This window comes from Rhinichthys klamathensis, unplaced genomic scaffold, assembly GCF_029890125.1.
Source record: "Rhinichthys klamathensis goyatoka isolate OS25496 unplaced genomic scaffold, OSU_Roscu_1.1 h1tg000036l_1, whole genome shotgun sequence".
Taxonomy (NCBI): Eukaryota; Metazoa; Chordata; class Actinopteri; order Cypriniformes; family Leuciscidae; genus Rhinichthys; species Rhinichthys klamathensis.
Window position 1 is genome coordinate 424,559 of NW_026606584.1, and position 20,423 is coordinate 444,981.

The 20,423-nt window shown below is 40.1% G+C and overlaps 1 protein-coding gene across 1 annotated transcript in view; it reads right to left on the bottom strand.

Annotated features, from left to right (window-relative positions):
- The window catches only part of ube2o (ubiquitin-conjugating enzyme E2O), a 61,301-nt gene extending 44,379 nt beyond the window's left edge, over window positions 1–16,922 (bottom strand). Inside the window, exon 1 of the mRNA XM_056246118.1 lies at window positions 16,425–16,922. Coding sequence (XP_056102093.1) covers window positions 16,425–16,790 — 366 coding nt within the window. The 5' untranslated portion in view covers window positions 16,791–16,922. The remainder of the gene's footprint in view (window positions 1–16,424) is intronic.
- Window positions 16,923–20,423: the final 3,501 nt, after the last annotated feature.

Genomic DNA, 20,423 nt, shown 5'->3' on the forward strand with positions numbered 1-20,423 from the left:
AGGAACAACACTTAACAATATCACGATAATATATCAGTCAGTATCAATAATTATCACGATAAATGTCAAATCTTTATTTCTTTCAAGTTTAAAGGCAGATTTTTGCTCCTAACTGAAAGTTGTAGAAACCAGAGCATTAATTGTGTTTTTAAACTACTCTTTATTGTCAGAACATATCATGACAAACCATTGCCAAACAGGTGAACATTTCACAAATCTGAGGTAGAACATTCAAACATGTGTCATTTTTCCTTAACAACATGAATATCTTTATTGGAAAATTAATTTCTTAGTTTCTGCATGTGCTAATGGGGGATATTGTTTCAAGTCTTGAACAGGTTTGTGTTGCCTGACTTTGATGGCACGTTTCTTCATGAAATGTATGAAAAACAGTATAGCCTAAATACATTAAATACTGTAATTATATTCCATTAGTCCTTTAATACATTGTCTATATTAATAATATAATACACTTCAATATGTATATCCCACATTTCATGGTGCAGTTAATATACTAGGCTAACGTTATAGTAAATCCATGGTAATTATGGGAATTTGTAGACGGAAAAGCTTTCTGACCGTATCGTTTCTACTGTTCGTCAGCACTGTTTGTTTCATCTGCCTTTAAACTGGTTTAAGGCCCTGTCCACACGGACACGGGTATTTTTATAACCGTGACTTTTTACGCGGTTCGACCGTTCGTCCACACGAAAACGCACTGAAACCGAACATTTTCGAAAACCCCTGCCAGGGTGAGGATTTTCAGAAACGCCGGTTACAGTGTTGTCGTGTAGACAGTGAAACCGGGGTTTTTGCCTTGCGACGTCAGAGTGTGCGCCGTTATCCGCTGTGTTTGACGCTTAGACAGTATAAGAAGTGGACAGAGCCATCTCATTGGAACTCAGTTGAGACAGTTGAAGCCCATTTTTAGCGATTTTTGAGCACTTCCGTTCCTGACGCGCAGACTCAAACCGACTCAAACTAAGCTTGATGATGTGAGCAACCTGTCTGACAGACGTTAATCTTCTAGTAGCTGTGCGTAAAAATCGCCAACGTTAATCTTGCAGAGACGGGGAACTTGAGCAAAGAGTTCTTTGGCGTGAGTGAGCAGGAGTAAGTATTCCGTTGCTTTTATGGACTCATTATCTATGGGCTTCTCCCTTGACGGGGCGTCCCCCCGATTGCCTGCGAGCTTCTCCTCCTGTCTGTACGGTAATTTCTGTACAGCGCGACAGAGAGTCGAGTGGTTATGACGCAATCGTTAGCCTATTTTTACTAAATCTGTTTCTACGGGGCCATAATGAAACATAGAAGGTAATGGAGCCCTTTATACATTGTCGTGTTTCTTTAGAAATAAATAATGGACAAATGGAGTCTTTAAACGCCTCAGATGTAAAGTTATTCGCTGTCAAAGTGACGCCAAAATGAATGGGAGTCAATGGAAATGCTAACGCAAGTGAAGTTCTGCTACAACATGGCGGCACCCGGCCGGCTTCAACTTCCGGTCGATGGATTACCCCCTTGGTTTGACGTCGGATTTGCGCTTCTGATTGGCCAACGTGGCTTTGCGGTTAAGGTTTATATCGCCGCCTGCTGGCGTGGCATGCTCTTGACCGTGGTTGATAGCGTGTTTTTGCGTTTTCATGTAGACGGAGACCGAGCATGTGTGGACGGGATTTTTTTTTAAAACGCTGTAGGAAAAACTCCGGTTATAAAAATACCCGTGTCCGTGTGGACAAGGCCTAAATCACTGAGATATTTGTGTTCTTCGCTGAATTCAAGCGCTTCTCACTGGATCTCGTGACCGAGGCCGATTAGAGTAAACGCGTCTGCTCTAGTGAGCTCGCGCTGCCGTTTGGACTTTGAGCCGAGCGGAAAAACAGTCCGGGAGGCACGCGCGGTTCAAATGAGTTTCGTTCCAGTTTTGGCGCATAAACATTATCGAACTCTTGATATCGTTTTATAGAGAAAAAATTCTTGTCTGAAGTATAAAATCACTGGTTACCCGTAAGCCAATCACATAACGTTTGGTTATGATGTGTGTTATTCGCCAGCTCAGCCGCATCGAACTTCCACTGTAAACACATGTATGATGCAAAAACGAAACCATCAAGCGAAATACCGGAGTGAACATGGCTGACCGAGTTTTGCTGCCTCTTGAACCTGATCCTCCATGAGTGCAACCAAGGGGGACACAATCACAACTATAGCCTTGCCGGCCTTTGGCCTGCCCAGTTTCTCGCTGACGATCGGTAATAGTTGATAAATTAAACTTTTCCCAAAACCTGTCGGGAGTAGGGCAACAACATCACCTCCATTCAAAATGTTTAACAAACACTCTTCTTGTTCGGGGTTCAGCTTGCAAATGCCGGGAATATTCTCCACAACAGAGAATATTGCATCCCGTGTCTCCATATCCTCGGTCGTTTTCGATTTCCCTAACCTTAAATACAATCTTAAACTCGGTGCTTAGCGTCTACGTCACGGCTCTCAGCCCGCCCTCTGTTCGTTGATTGGCCGGCTGTTTTCAGGCCGGAGGAAAACTGAGAGACATGTCGATGTCTACTTAGACCGAGTACAGAAGCGAACTGAAATGGAGCGGAAGTACGAAGTCTGACGCAGTCAGGCTACACTTCTACAGCTGTAAGCAAGGAAATTTGATATTTTTTTTAAATCACATGCAAACCCATATATTTGGACACAGTGTTTACCTAGAAGTTAGGCAAAAAAATATTTTGCTGAGGTTAGTTCCACACGAAAACAACCCCTGATCCAAAAATAGACTTTATATTCTACTGCTCTACAAGTTTTGCCATTTCACAACATGACTTTTCTCGAAAGAGCTATCCTGTTTTTTGCAAATTGTAGAAGCCTAGAACTAGTTGATTACAAATAGCTCCAGATCAGCTCTGGCTCACAGCAGGAATTTTTTTAAGCACCGAGCAGTGCAGTGCATGGTAATGCACAGTCAGGTGGGACGTGGAGAGTAAAATGCAGTTATCCCAGCATTTCCAGCAATGTCTCTCTCTTTCTCATCCACACATGCACACAAATAAACACACTGAAGAGAGCTGAATGGATCACTGACAGTACAATATTAAAAATTACTACTTATTCCACACACACAAAAATATATATATTTTCCTGATAATAAGTTTAATTCTTGTTGTTTATTCTTTCATTCTTGAAAAAAAAAGCCACGTGATGTCATGTTAAAATGTCACATATTATGGTCCCAAATTTGTGAAACTTTTTCAGTAAAACAGGCTTATATTTTATTCAGTTTTCAGTAACCTTCACTGACCGAGCCCAAAACAAGGCTCAATTACAAAAATCAATAAGAATCTGCTCACTGTATGTTTGTTTAGACTTCATGTGCAAATGAACAAAATGCTGTACATGTAGGCTACGTGTGCGTTGGAGCAAAGAAGGAGGGACTGCAGCAGAACACTGCAGCACTACAGGAGCCACGCCTTAAAAGGACACGCCCCTTCCCTGACTGTTTAAATGCCTTACTTCATCGATTAAAATCTTCCTGTCATTATGTTGATTTTGTAGTAAGCAATTAGTAGTGTTCAGCAGTTAGATACTACCTATTGCCAAACTGGACCACTGGTTCACACAGTAGAGACTAGGATTGTTCCAAAAATAAACAAATAAATTAATAACATCCACAGAACTGGGCTATAGATGCAAAACTTCTGAAAACAACCAGACCCCATACAAATGACCCTGAAAGATTGAGGATGTTAAACTTTTTTCCACAAGAACGTGATGCTGTCACTCTGTTTGTGAAAAGCTGGACTACATATATCTTAATTCCAATAAAATAAACATTATAACAATGAGAAAATTCTAGAAGTAAAAAGAATATACTTTACAGTTTGTTAAAACAAATTTCACAATTCTACAGATTCCATGTTAATGATGTCAGCATTAAAGGGGTGGTTGATTATGATTTCACTTTTCTAACTTTAGTTAGTGTGTAATGTTGCTGTTGGAGCATAAACAACATCTGCAAAGTTACAATGCTCTAAGTTCAAAGCAAAGGGAGATATTTGCTTTTAAAGAAATTGCTTTTTAAGGACTACAACAAAAGGGACTACACAACATTCCTCCCGGGTTAGTGACATCACCAACCCTAGAATTTAAACCCTGAACACGATTTATAGATTATCAAGACAGAATATGCTAATCAATGACTAGAATATAACTACACATCAGCTACATAAATTCATCAACTAACCATTCAATGTCCTGTTGCAATCTACATGTTGTCACTTCTTGAGTCTCTCCATCATTGACTTCGTTGACGTCATCTGACTCCGGTTTGAACATAAAAGGCTAAAAGTTTTTGAAATTTTAAGTGCATGTCTGTGTGAGGTAAAATGGCACACGCTGTTGAAGCTCCACCCTCTGTGCTGTGAGCAGACACAAAACGGTGCGTTTTTGCTCAGCCTCAAAAAGTGACAACTTTAACATGCTATATAAAAATAATATCTGTGGGGTATTTTGAGCTAAAACTTCACATACACACTCTTGGGACATCAAAGACATATTTTACATCTTGTGAAAAGGGCCTTATGACCTTAAATGTGAGAAACAGAGGAAAGAGACCTTGCATTGTGCTTGATCACATTCACAACAAGCAGCAATGCAAGTTAGCTCTTTAGCAAATTCGCTAACATCATTTAAACAAATCTCTGAATATCTAATAAACATTTAATTTCACAAACCTTGCAGATTTAATCAAATCCAGCTGTGATATCTTGTGAAGTGTGCATTTGTAGCCGGCATAAACGTGCCACTGCGAGTGACGGTCCGTGTAAGTGAGTGAATGCAAACAGAAGATCAGCTTCACAGGAGACACGTCGCGCGATCGAAAAACTTTAAATCCTTAATTTTAAAATATGCTGTGCTATATCCAGTTGCCCACTGTGTCATATTCATATCGTTTTCACTGTGTGCTATGTAAAAGTCAAAAAAAGTCTTTATTTGAAAAAATATGATTATCAGTGCGCATGAAATTACCAGATTACTGAGTGTTTCCTTTTTATTCACATATTTTTAAACAATTACTTTATTAATTTTTGTGAAAAATACTGTAATAGGAATGCAGATTCAAGAAGTTGCCATCTAAAGTATAGGGCCTAAGCATGTTTATTTTAAAGATTTCTTTTCTCTAATTTATTTAATATTGATTGACATAAATATATAGAGTATATATAATGTGTGTGTGTGTATGTACAGTAGGGGTGTCCCCGACTAAGGATTTTCATAGTCGAATCAGATTTGTCAAGTCCTGCCTATAGTCGACTAATAGTCGAATCATGTGTGTGGTGTTGGGGAGGGGGCGGGGCTTTAACATTTTAAAGCCGCGATCTACAGAACATCACACAAAGATATAGAAGAAAATGTATAAAAACATTTTGGATCAATAAAACTAAGAAATAACAAATAACTGCAGAAAGGCCACACTGCAAATTTCACATGCAAATCAAATTAAATTGGCTGAATTGCCTGTACGAGCATGATCTAAGTAGGCCTACAGCGCAACATCGATGCACTGAAAAATAATCAACAATTAAGAACACAATATACATTTATAATAAATAAAAATACAAAACGAAATAAGTCAGAATCAAGTCACAAGAAGCAGAACAAATGTGTGCAAATGCCTAAAGTGCAGGGGAACAAATATTCAAAACACAAGTCACAAATAGTTAAATTAGATCACCCTGAGTGATCAATTAATAAAATAAAAATAAAGAAATTATTAAAATAACGAAAGTATGGCCAGGATTGTCAACTTTGTCTTTTTAACTGCAGAAACAACAATAAACGCTAAACTGGAGTCTTTTTAGCTAAACGTGTTCACAGTATCCAAAAATCAAATTAGAACCGGCTGAAATGTTTTGAAATCACTTGTACCTGATCGAAAAAACAAAATCCAGTCTTTCACTCGGCCTGTGTCCGTTTGAGTCTTTTCAAATTGTGTGCGCAGATAAAATACATTCTAAAACGCTTAACGTGAAAAACGCTTAACGGCTTTGTCCTAAAACTGTTATATTAAAAGATCAAATTCTGTACACACCTTATTAATAAAGCATACTATAGCCTAGAGAAAAGCAGATGAGCCCAGAATATGAACGCAATGCGTTTTATAATATGGGCTACGTTAAGCATTTTCCTCCCATAGAAAACCGTTAAAGAAAAAGCTTTACGTGACTTTCTATCTGAGAAACGCGTTGCGTTCATATTCTGGGTTCATCTGCTTAACTGCACATAGAATGGTTTCTTAAGGTGTGTAGCCTACTGTGTACATACATTAAGCACGTAAAAGTGCCATTTAAGCGTTTTAAAAGCTTTTAAGCGTTTTAGAACGTCCCGAGGAAAACCAACCTGTTAACGTTGGCCGGCAGAAGTGCGATCATGGTTTTCCTGATGCTAAATCCAGCCTTGGAGAATATCCTTTCTGATGGTGTGCATCTTTAGATTTTCTTATCCCAGACATTTTTAAAGATTTAAATCCCTGCCGACAAGACGCTCCTCTGTCGGTCACGGATCGAAAGTGAAACTTAAATCTGTCACGGGGTGTTTGGATTTATTCACGCTGCACGCACGTTAAAAATTATTTATTAAAAGCTTCTTTCTTTGCACATTTTTATTGACAGCATTATCATAATAGGCTGTATATTAACGTATTGACAGAAAACCAGTAGTTCTATGTGAAATCAGACATTGAGCACACTCATATAGCCAAAATGACATAATCCTCGTTTAATGACACATCTGCGAAGATTCGACCGTGAGATTGGTAGTCGAATCAGGCTCCTCCTATCGAAGCATCGAATCTTCCGACTATTCGGGGTCACCCCTAATGTACAGTATGTATATATGTATATATACACTCACCGGCCACTTTATTAGGTACACCTGTCCAACTGCTCGTTAACACTTAATTTCTAAGCAGCCAATCACATGGCGGCAACTCAGTGCATTTAGGCATGTAGACATGGTCAAGACAATCTCCTGCAGTTCAAACCGAGCATCAGTATGGGGAAGAAAGGTGATTTGAGTGACTTTGAACGTGGCATGATTGTTGGTGCCAGAAGGGCTGGTCTGAGTATTTCAGAAACTGCTAATCTACTGGGATTTTCACGCACAACCATCTCTAGGGTTTACAGAGAATGGTCCGAAAAAGAAAAAACATCCAGTGAGCGGCAGTTCTGTGGGCGGAAATGCCTTGTTGATGCCAGAGGTCAGAGGAGAATGGCCAGACTGGTTCGAGCTGATAGAAGGGCAACAGTGACTGAAATAACCACTCGTTACAACCGAGGTATGCAGCAAAGCATTTGTGAAGCCACAACACGCACAACCTTGAGGCGGATGGGCTACAACAGCAGAAGACTCCACCGGGTACCACTCATCTCCACTACAAATAGGAAAAAGAGGCTACAATTTGCAAGAGCTCACCAAAATTGAACAGTTGAAGACTGGAAAAATGTTGCCTGGTCTGATGAGTCTCGATTTCTGTTGAGACATTCAGATGTTAGAGTCAGAATTTGGCGTAAACAGAATGAGAACATGGAACCATCATGCCTTGTTACCACTGTGCAGGCTGGTGGTGGTGGTGTAATGGTGTGGGGGATGTTTTCCTGGCACACTTTAGGCCCCTTAGTGCCAATTGGGCATCGTTTAAATGCCACGGCCTACCTGAGCATTGTTTCTGACCATGTCCATCCCTTTATGGCCACCATGTACCCATCCTCTGATGGCTACTTCCACCATGTCACAAAGCTCTAATCATTTCAAATTGGTTTCTTGAACATGACAATGAGTTCACTGTACTAAAATGGCCTCCACAGTCACCAGATCTCAACCCAATAGAGCATCTTTGGGATGTGGTGGAACGGGAGATTCGCATCATGGATGTGCAGCCGACAAATCTGCGGCAACTGTGTGATGCCATCATGTCAATATGGACCAAACTCCCTGAGGAATGCTTCCAGCACCTTGTTGAATCTATGCCACGAAGAATTGAGGCAGTTCTGAAGCCAAAAGGGGGTCCAACCCGTTACTAGCATGGGGTACCTAATAATGTGGCCGGTGAGTGTATATATATATATATATATATATATATATATATATATAAATATAAATATATAAAAAATATATATAAATATCGGCTTTATATCGGCCACCCTGCTCTCTAAGATATCGGCATCGTCCATCAAAAAACCCATATCGGTCTACCACTAGTCAAAATGCCTGTCTTTGCAAGTATCCTATATACAGTAATTTATGCCTTAAGTGAACGTAAACAGTTGAGAAAAGAAAACGCATGTGTAACAGTATATTGGATCCGGTCAACTCTTAAAGTGACAGCAGCCTAATATTCCTGCTATCTGTCATTCATGTTAATCAAACAAAAGAGAGAAAATCACTACCTGCTCTTGACTAAATCAATTTTTGTAACTTTAATAAGAAAAAATTTATATTTAATTTTCACAGTGGTGACCACGCAGGTTTTTTTTTTTATACATTTACAATTTATGTATCATTTCTTATTTAACGCTTGAATTTTTTCATGTAGGTCTATTTTAGTTCTTTTTTTGTCCTATTGCTTATAATTAGTTTATTTGTTCTTATTTTATCACTGATTGTTTACATGTCTTCAGTAAGCTTGTGGGTTTTTTAATTTAGTTTGGCTAGTATTATTTTTGACATTGGTGACAAAAATTATGAAATGTCTATGGTATCAAACTTTTGATATTATTTAAAGCAAAAAATTACTATAATGTGACATATATATATATATATATATATAATCATTGTGAAATACAATTACACATATAGTGATATAACATGTTGGTCATCTCGCCCACCCCTAATTCCTGGTTTGAAAAAAAAGAAAAGAAAACCATGGTGACACTTTGCCCACATCTTTCTAATACAAAGCTGAACTTACATGCACGTGGGTCCTTGGCAGGGTGTCCTAACCTGCTTGATCAGATCCACAATTACTGTGGAATCCTGGAATCCTGTCTGGATCGCTGATCGATTGCTCCTGTCTGCCTCGCTGCCTGCTGTGTGTTTGCTTGCTTCGAGGTTGTAAGCTCCGCCTGAGCCTCGTATTTCTTTCTGTTTTGAGCCATCATTTATCATTTACTATCATTTCTAGTTGTTTATACTACTAAATACAGCTTACCCAACATCTGAGATTAACCTTACATCTCTAGCTTCCGTTATTGTTAACACAGCACGCTAACTCGCTAACGTTAGCCTGTTAACGCACACCCCGTGCGATTTATTTATTTATTTATTTTCTCTCGCGCGCCCGCGCCTTTGAGTTCATAAGTCCAGGTAAGTAAGAATCAGTCAACAAACACGGTGAGTAATGTCTTGTCCTGTTATTGTCACCTGTGTCACATGTCATATGTTTAGTATAGCCTTCTCCGATAGCAATATAGGATTTATATGTGATAAATGCAAGGAGACAGTCAGGCTGACGGAGAAGATTTCAGAACTAGAGACACGCATCCAAACTTTAATTGAGGATGGTAAGAATGCTAGATCTTTAGATAGTGTTTTGGATGCGCCTAGCATAGTGAACTCTTTACATGACACGGTTCCGGCTGAAGTAGAGCCCGTGCAGCAGGGCAGATGGGTGACTGTCAGAGATCGTTCTAGTCGCGGATCAAAGAACCACTCTTCCGTTCCGATTCCCATAACAAATCGATTTGCCCCACTCAGTGAAACACCCACTGAGAATTCTGTTGATTGTGCCCTGGTAATTGGTGATTCGATCACACGGAACGTGAAAATAGAGACACCAGCAACCATAGTCACATGTTTGCCGGGAGCCAGAGCGCCTGACATCAAAGCAAATTTAAAAGTGCTGGCTAATGCTAATCGTAAATTCTCTAAGGTCATTATTCATGTCGGCACTAATGATGTTCGACTCCGCCAGTCGGAGATCACCAAAATTAATATTAAAGAGGTGTGTGAACTCGCAAGTATGATGTCAGGCACTGTAATTTGCTCTGGCCCTCTTCCTGTTCGCAGGAGTGATGAGATAGTTAGTAGATTGGCCTCACTGAATCGCTGGCTGTCTGAGTGGTGTCCGCAAAATAATGTAGAATTCATAGACAATTGGAAAAGTTTTTGGAGCAAGCCTAACCTGTTGAAAAGAGATGGTATTCATCCCTCCTGGGCTGGTGCTGCTCTTCTCTCTAGTAATTTGGCTCATAGTCTTAGAGCTAAAACATGACAATCTGGGGCTCAGGTCAGGAAGCAGACAGACTGGCTAAACCGACCGTCTGCTAGCGGCCTCACGTCACCAAGGTCAGATAAATCCCATCACATAGAGCCTCTTTCACCTAGATATCATATAGAGACTGTGTCTGTTCCCCGAATTTGGAAATCCAAAAAACGTCAGGTTAAAAATGTAATTGATGTTCAACAAATAAAAAACAGATATAATACAGATGAGCAAATGATAAAGCTTGGGTTGCTGAATATTCGATCCCTTACTCCAAAATCACTCATAGTTAATGATATGATTTCAGATTATAATCTAGATGTGCTGTGTTTGACAGAAACCTGGCTAAAACCAAACGATTATATTACTTTAAATGAGTCAACCCCACAAGATTACAGTTATAAACATGAACCTCGTCTGAAAGGCAAAGGGGGAGGTGTTGCTGTAATTTATAGTAATATTTTCAAAACCACTAAGAAATCTAGTTTTAAATATACTTCTTTTGAAGTGTTGGTTCTTAATGTAAAAATATATAGTGTAAACGATAAATCACATTTGAGAATTCTGCTGGCTACTGTATACAGGCCACCATAAAGATTTTATCAAAGAATTTGCGGACTTTCTATCAGAATTAGTATTGGCTGCAGATAAAGTACTAATTGTTGGTGATTTTAATATACATGTAGATAATGAAAAAAATGCATTGGGATTGGCATTTAAAGATATTGTAAACTCAATTGGAGTTAGACAACACGTGTCGGGACCTACTCATTGTCGTAATCATACTCTAGATCTAATACTATCACATGGAATAGATGTTGATGCCGTTGAAATTCTGCAGCAGAGCGATGACATCTCAGATCATTATCTAGTCTCATGTAAATTACATTTAGCCAAGGCTGCAAAGCCGACTCCGTGTTATAAATACGTTAGACCTATAACTTCTGCCACTAAAGATTGCTTTATCAATAATCTTCCTAATCAGTTTCATCATCTCAGCATCCCAGATAGCTTAGAAGAACTCGATATTGCAACAGAAACTTTTAACTCTCTCTTTTACAGCACTTTAGACGCAGTTGCTCCGTTGCGCTTAAAGAAGATTAAAGAAAATAGTCCAACTCCGTGGTACAACGAGCACACCCAGGCCCTTAAGAGAGCAGCCAGAAAAATGGAGCGCAACTGGAAGAAAACTAAACTAGAGGTATTTCGGATTTCATGGAAAGAGAGCTCGATTGCTTACAGAGAGGCTTTAAAAGCTGCTAGATCTGCTTATTTTTCAACCCTATTAGAAGAAAATAAATATAATCCTAGGAATTTATTTGAAACAGTAGCTAAACTAACGAAAAAGAAAGCTTCAACCCCAGAAGTGTCCAAGCAACACAGCAGTGATGACTTTATGAACTTCTTTACTTATAAGATTGATAATATCAGGGACAAAATTATAACTATGCAACCGTCTACCAAAGTATCGCATCAGGGAGTGAATTGTAGTGTCCCTGAGGAAAAATTTGATTCATTTGTTGCCATAGGAGAGGACGAATTTTCTAAACTCGTTAAATCATCTAAATCGACAACATGTATGTTAGACCCTATACCGACTAAGCTACTGAAAGAGATGCTTCCAGAGGTCATAGATCCTCTTCTTACTATCATTAATTCGTCTTTGTCTCTCGGATACGTACCAAAAACCTTTAAGCTGGCTATGATAAAACCGCTTGTTAAAAAACCGCAACTTGATCATACAAAATTAGTCAATTACAGGTCGATCTCGAATCTGCCTTTTCTATCAAAGATATTAGAAAAAGCAGTATCCTCACAACTGTGCTCCTTTCTAGAAAGAAATGATATCTGCGAGGATTTTCAGTCAGGATTCAGACCGTACCATAGTACCGAGACCGCTCTCATCAGAGTCACAAATGATTTGCTCTTATCATCCGATCGTGGTTGTATCTCTCTATTAGTGTTACTTGATCTTAGTGCTGCATTTGATACTATTGACCACAACATTTTAAATAGACTCGAAAATTATGTTGGCATTAGTGGAGTTGCACTAGCATGGTTTAAATCATACTTATCTGACCGTTATCAGTTTGTAGCAGTAAATGAAGATATGTCTTATCGATCACAAGTTCAGTATGGCGTACCACAAGGCTCAGCACTAGGACCGTTGCTGTTCACTCTGTACATGCTACCATTAGGAGATATCATTAGGGAACATGGAATTAGTTTTCACTGTTATGCCGATGATACTCAGCTGTATATTTCTTCACGCCCCGACGAAACTTACCAATTCACAAAATTAACGGAATGCATAGCCGATATAAAAAATTGGATGACTAGTAATTTCCTACTACTAAATTCTGAAAAAAACAGAGATTCTAATTATTGGACAAAAAACTTCCACACGTAATAACCTAGAATACTGTCTAACACTTGATGGCTGCTCTGTTAAGTCTTCGTCGTCGGTTAGGAACCTGGGTGTGCTCTTTGATACCAATCTCTCATTTGAAAGTCACGTGTCTAGTTTCTGTAAAACCGCATTTTTCCATCTTAAAAACATATCTAAATTACGCCATATGCTCTCATTAACAAATGCAGAACAATTAGTTCATGCGTTCATGACATCAAGGCTAGATTATTGTAATGCTCTACTGGGTGGTTGCCCTGCACGCTTAATAAATAAACTACAGCTAGTTCAAAACGCAGCAGCTCGAGTTCTTACCAGAACCAGGAAATATGACCATATTAGCCCGGTTCTGTCAACACTGCATTGGCTGCCTATTAAACATCGTATAAATTTTAAAATATTGTTGATTACTTACAAAGCACTAAATGGCTTAGCTCCGCAGTACTTGAGTGAGCTTTTAAAACATTATAGTCCTTCACGTCTATTGCGATCTCAAAATTCTGGCCAGTTGATAATACCTAGAATATCAAAATCGACTGCTGGCGGTAGATCCTTTTCTTATTTAGCACCAAAACTTTGGAATAGTCTTCCTACCATTGTCCGGGAAGCAGACACACTCTGTCAGTTCAAAGCTAGACTAAAAACACATCTCTTTGACCTAGCATACACATAATACATTATAGACTTCGATAATTCAATGTTAGGCTGCATAGATTAGGTCAGCCGGAACTGGGAACACTTCCCTTAAATCCAGATGTACTCGTTACATCATAAGAAGAATGGCATCTACGCTAACTTTAGTGTCTTTGTTTATCCCGAGGTTTTCCTGCAGCCTGCCGGATCCAGGTCGTATCCAGATCTGACGAAGGAGATTCGCCTGGACCCGATGACAATGCAGTGCTGAAGTGTCAACTATCCTCTCCCTATGGAGGATCCCTTTCCCGCTCTACAGATAAAGCGTTGTTGAAAATCCGGTTCGCGTACCTCGAAGTGATAAGATAAAATTCTATATCAAATTTATAGGCAAGACAAGTAGTTTGTTTAGACATGGTTTGTTGGGAAATTACAAACCTGCGCACACATATTCAAACGAATTTAACTATAGAATCAATTTTTAATGCGCATGTGAACGCCATCAGGTCACAGGTTCGCGTTTAAAGTCTGTTTAGAGAGAACGCCGTCGTCTTAGTGGCCCCTAATGTAATAACAAATGATAATTTTGCGGGAAGTGAATCAATCAAAACAAACTTTATAGCGATTTTTGAATAATGTTATTTCCAGCTAAAGCCAAAACAATCTCTGTTACCGTAAATTGTATGTTTATCTCTGTAAAGCTGCTTTGAAACAATCTCCATTGTTAAAAGCGCTATATAAATGAAGATGACTTGACTTGACTTGACTACTACTACAGATTAACTATCTACACATGGACAAAAACTATTAAAAAAATCAAGACAACCTTTGTTTTACGGCATTAAAAATGGACCAACAAACATAATTTGAAAGTAAAATGAAAGGGGAAAGAACATGAGTGAGAGTCTAGGTTTCAAACTACAGTTAAGTCAATTAAAGACTCAGTGGCATGGCAAATGGCAATAGAGCAAACCTCAGCTCAAGCTGTCTGCTGCTAAACCTTTAAGGCTTATGCAACAGAGAAAGCTCTGATATTAACGTATCGGGCTATTAATATGATGGCATAATACTGCATTATTGCATAGCAGAGATGGACATAATGATGGAATGGCCTATCATGACTGTACTCGATCTAGACAAATAAATAATCCTAATAAAAAGAGTCTCAGCTACAAGGATAATATCACTACCAATATTGAATATCGCTAACACATAAAAGATATTATTTAGAAATTATATTGAAAATTTAGTTTTGGTGATATAAATACTTTAAAGATCTCATGAACAGACTATTTTCCATCAATTTCCTCTTTGCAGCCATTTGATGAGTACAAGAAATAGGATGAAGCATACATAACAAAAATGCAATCCCTGATTTGAAATTACTCTGGTAAGAAACATCTGCTGAACAGATGAGATGTAGAGCAGGACTCATCTATAGAAGCAGACCAATCTTCCTGTGTACTAAGCCTTGTCATTCTGAGCCTGAAAACTTAGAGCAAGGAAGAAAACTTTGCTTGGATAGGAAGGATATGCTAATTACTTATCAAGGACAAGCAAAGTCATCATTAGCATAACCAACATCTGTCCAAAAGCTCAGAAAAGAAATAAAGAGCTTCTGAACTGGACGGTCCTTCCTGCCCACTGGGTCCTTTTTCCCAGCAGACCACATGCTGACACATGCTTCTGGTCCCTGACAGCTTGAATGCTGCATCACAGACACCACATACCAAATTAAAGCATAAAGTGCATGTGCAGAAAAAGTTAAATATGTCAGATAACAATACATTTCAATATTGTCCTTTGCTAGTGGTAAAGACAATGCAATATTACGGTAATACAGGCCACGATAGAAGTAGGAATTTAAATAAACATGGAAAATATCCTATAAGACTCCATATACAGTATTATTGTTAAAATATAAATTATTAATGTTTAAATGTAAATGTGATTAGTCATGAGCATTGCTGTCTTTTCTGTGGTGAGAAAGCTATACTGTATGTAGACCTATAATTAGGCCTACATTTATTTGTACAACTGGGAGAACACTTTACATACACGACTTGAAAGAAAAAAAACTACCATCACCTTTTTCAAAAATAAAACATCTACACATTCTAGTCATAGTATGGATAGTCTTTTCTGTTAAAAAAAAGTGCACTGTGTGCATCTTTTTCTGAGTTGGTTTTAAACAAATAATTCTGCACTGGCACCAGAAACATTAAGATATCTAGACTACACTTATGTTAGTATGAAAACAACTACACAATCTACAGATTTTTTTTGGTTTAGTCAATTGTAGTCCACTCCTGTACTGGTAGGCCTAAACCATGCATTGAAGGGTGGGGTGGTTATCAGCCTGATGGTATGTCTTTGTTAGGAACAACAGCTGTCCAGTGTTGTATTCTCATTCACAGTTTTTTATTCTAAAACTACAGCTGAGAGCTGGTGAATAAAATGGTGAGTTCTAGCCAGGGCTGGTCGATGCTTTAACAGGGAACTGACACAAAAATCTGAAAACCATTCTGCAAAATAAAGACACTGAAGGTCCAGAAACATCAGAGGAAGGCCTAACGTTACCTGGCCATAATTATTGTGCACTGACATTATTGTGTACTGCATAGACTGACATTGTTTACTGCTGGCTGAGTTGGAGATACAAACACGTTTTATTGACCAGTGATTGGATACTGTCCACGCCTTAATAAAATAGGCTAAATTACACAGATGATGATCAATGACTCGTTACAATCTAGAGATTAAAAACTTAACTGTTCACAGCCTCCATGTTAGTCCTGAACGCTTAATGTTAAATTCTCTTGTTTGAGTGTTTTCATAAATAGCTAACTGCGCCCTTTCGATAGGCTAGATCTGTTAGATTCAGCGGCCGAATCCCTCAACCTTGTGGGCTACTTACAGCATTCTGGGGATCATCAATCAAATTACATCATCATGGTCATGTTCTGATGAAAGTAAAAGACAATAAACGTATCACGGCCTCGTTTAAATCATTGGGACAGAGAATGAAAGTGAATATTCAGTTGCTGATCATTGTGGTTGGCTTTATGGCTAAAGGAAGAACAATACGCACAAATCATCAGCGCCGTTCAGTAACGTTACCTGTGTTTCCCGAATATCCTGCTTCGTTCCTTCAGGATACCACTGAACCCGCACGAATTCTCTACCGAGAGGCCATGACCGTGTGTCCGCCGCCCTGCTCTCGTTGTCGGAGTTACCGGGAGCGCCTCCACCTCCTCTCCCTCCGCCATCACAGTCAATCTCGGAGTCCGAATCTTCAAAATCCTCCTCGCCGTGAATCATCCGTACGAGCCCAAAACGCATCGCCCCGCGGTGTTTTCCAGAGACCAGGTCATGCGTAAACAGAAGCCGCTGTGTTCCGCCTGCCGTGGGAGAGTGTGTGCCGTACGGAGGCTCGGAGCTCGGGCTCATGGCCGGAGAAAGCGTTGCTGTGGCGGGTTCCGCCATCTCTGCTGCTACTGAATGATGCGGGAGGAGAGGGATGGAGAAGTGAATAGAAACCTGTGAGCAGGAGCAGCACGTGTTTACGTCTGTACGTAGAGCGTAGCGTAGAAGAGTCACCTGTTACCACTGTCCTGAATTACATCAGTGTATTTAATAGCAAAGCACTCATAAGCTACGTTTATGTTACAGAATTGCATTCAACAGAAAATGCAACTCTTCAATGCAAATGTTTTGACGTTGCGTTGTAAAGCATCAGATTGAAAATGTCCTCCAATAGTCTTAAAGAGATAGTGCACCCAAAAATGAAAAATCTATCACTTACTCACCCTCAAGTTGTTCCAAACTCTGTTGAACACAAAAGAAGACATTTTAAAGAATGCTGGTAATCAAACAGTTGACGGTAGGCCTAACCATTGACTTCCATAGTAGGACAAAAAAATACTATGGAAGTCAATGGCTACTGTCAACTGTCTGGTTGCCAACATTCTTTAAAATATCTTCTTTTGTGTTCAGCTAAGGAAAGAAACGCATACAGGTTTGGAACAACATGAGGGTGAGTAATTGATGACAAAATTTTAATTTTTGGGTGAACTATCCCTTTAAGATTGGTAACAAAGTCCCTTTCAATAGTCCTTGGTAGTAGTAGTAGCAGTGCCATTGGGAGGGGCTGGGGCTTAAGCCATTGTATTACCAAAAGCCACTGATCTTTTTAAAGATAATACTTATATTAGTAATAGGCCTACTTAGTAAAACTTTGTAGTGATTCCTATTGACATATTATTATTAAATTATATGAGTTTTTTAAAGTTGTTTAAAAAAACAGTTGTTTTTTAATCAGCCACGAGATTCTACTTTGAATGAACACATAGAGAGGAAAATAGTAAGTAAATAACTTAATAATATCAGTTATCAATATCATAAACTTCATAATAATATCAGTCTGTTTTTCATTCAGTCGTTGTGTCAATTGGGAAACAGTGCATGTTTTGTTGACAAATTTAATGATTTTACATCTTTTTTGATGCCACTGTATGTAAAAGAGCAATCTGTACATTCTTTAAAAAAAACTTTGTTATGGACCAAGTCAAATGGATTTGGAATTACATGAGGGAGAGTAAAAGATGACAGAATTATCATTTTTGGGTGTGCTGTACCTTTAACTCCCAAAGCACTTGAGATCCCTATGTCAAATTATTAAGAGTTAAAGCAGCACTAAGTAGGAATTCCGTTTTTGTCAAACAGCGACCCCTAGAGTCGCTGTGGAGTACTTGTAATGTCGTGAATAGCACTCACGCAGAGATGGCTCGCACTCACCGCCGGATCCCCTCCCCCTGTACACCGGTACCTGTTCAGTAGGATGGACGCTGTAACGAGTGGAAATAAGGTATGGCCCCTTTAAGAGCTGCGCGCGCCCAACACCACATGTATACGGCGCTGGGTTATTTCTGTTTGATGCTCATTTTATCAGAATTTTATCAGATCTGTTTTTTGCCATAAAGCAATTCGTTACCTCGCGAGACCTGATATCACACGATACTTCCTAACACTGAGGCCGGCGGCTCGCCGGCCCAAAGTTGCAAGGGTGGTTTTGCGGCTCACAGGCACCAGGGGGGTACGAGACGACCACCATTCAACACGAAATCAGTAATATAAACATTACAATGACTCCAAAGCTGTTCGGTTTACTGACCGAATGAATTAAGTTTATTTTTTATTCCTAGTTAAGCCAACGCTGCCATTGCTAGACGGGTTGTATCAATTTGGACATGCTTTATATATGTTTTTACTTAATTGCATAATATAATATTTTAATAAAACTCGTGTGACAATAATATGTCAAATAATTTATCAATTACAAATTATAAGCAATATCTGACAGCTGGTGGTGCGATAGAACAATTCGTAGTGTAATGTTTGCCACTTCACTTTATTGCCTCTATGAGTCGCCAACGGACAAAAATCACGACAAATATACGTACGCCAGACATGAAGTTTACTTGGAGGAACGCACATTCTTACGTTAGTACATCTGGCCGTGAACGTGAAAGCTGGCGTACGCTGTGTTTTTGTGCGTACGCAGTGTTGATACATGAGGCCCCAGATCTTGAGGGATTGCCACTTGAAAACGTACTCGGTTACTAACGTAACCTCGGTTCTCTCTAGAGAGGGAACGAGTACTGCGTAATATCTTACGCTAGGGGAAAACCTCTTTTCCTCGAGATATTGAAGCCAAAAATGTATCCTTAATTTTGTATTAATGCAAAACGCATTGCAACAGCAAGCAGACATAGGCAAGGCGGCTTAGCGCGCCTATTGGCTGGCCTGTGGCAATTGCAGCAGCCTATCGAGAGAGGCCATTCAGTGACAGTCCAATGAGGGCGCTTCGCGCCCATTGCGTCACGCTCCCGCCGTAACGGGCGTGGCCTAGCCTTATAAATACGGCTCGATGGGCTGATATACTCTGGTTTTCATCGCTGAAGCGAACCAGCGTACTGCATGCACGGCAAGATACGCAGTACTCGTTCCCTCTCTAGAGAGAACCGAGGTTACGTTAGTAACCGAGTACGTTCTCTTACGAGAGGTTCTCTCGTACTGCCTAATATCTTACGCTAGGGGAACACAATGCAAAACGCCGTGCATGCTGGGATCCGACACCAAAGTCCCAAGGGCATGTGCCCGGGGCTCATATAGTGCACAATCACCAGGGACTCACACAGAGTCCGAGAAAAGAGGCTGGAAGCATCATTCTCAATGACATTTAGCATCCTAAGGGAGCTAGTCACTTAAGTGTTCCACACAGCCAGGGTGAACCATTCAGCCTGAACTGTGCAAAAAATCACAGGTTTAGTTGCCCGTGTTAGCTTTAGTCGGCCGCGAGCTGTGCTCAAGCGGATGCAGCATTCTGAGCCGAAGTTCGGGGCAGATAATACTTATTTAACCGACAACAGCTTGGCCTGTAAGGCGGGAACTTCCAGGTTATAGAACCTGATAAATGTAGATGGGGAGGCCCAGCCTGCCGCCATACAGATATCTTGAAGTGTAACTCCGCTAGACCAAGCCCACTACGAGGCCATACCCCTCGTGGAATGCGCTTTAACGCCTATAGGGCACTCGAGGCCCAATGACGCGTATGCCAGCGCTATGGCATCGACTATCCATCTGGATAGGCTTTGTTTCGAAGCGGCTAGTCCCTTAGAACGCCCGCTGAACGAAACGAAAACCTGCTCAGTCTATCTGAAAACTGACGAGCGAGACACATAAGCTCTTAATGCCCTGACTGGGCAAAGGAAGCTCACGTCCCTTTCCTCGCTACAGACCGGCAGAGCGGACAGGGAGATAACCTGGGCTCTGAACGGTGTATTGAGAGACTTGGGAACATATCCATGTCTCGGTTTGAGTATGACTTTTGAGTCATTTGGCCCAAATTCCAGACATGTCGCGCTCACCGAGAGCGCTTGCAGATCCCCTACGCGCTTCACTGAAGCGAGAGCCATGAGAAACGCTGTTTTGAATGACAGGTGTTTCATATCCGACGAGCGGATTGGCTCGAATGGGGCACCTTTCATGGCTTCCAGAACCGTGGAAAGGTCCCATATGGGGACTGAGGGGGGTCTGGGAGGATTCAGCCTCTTAGCT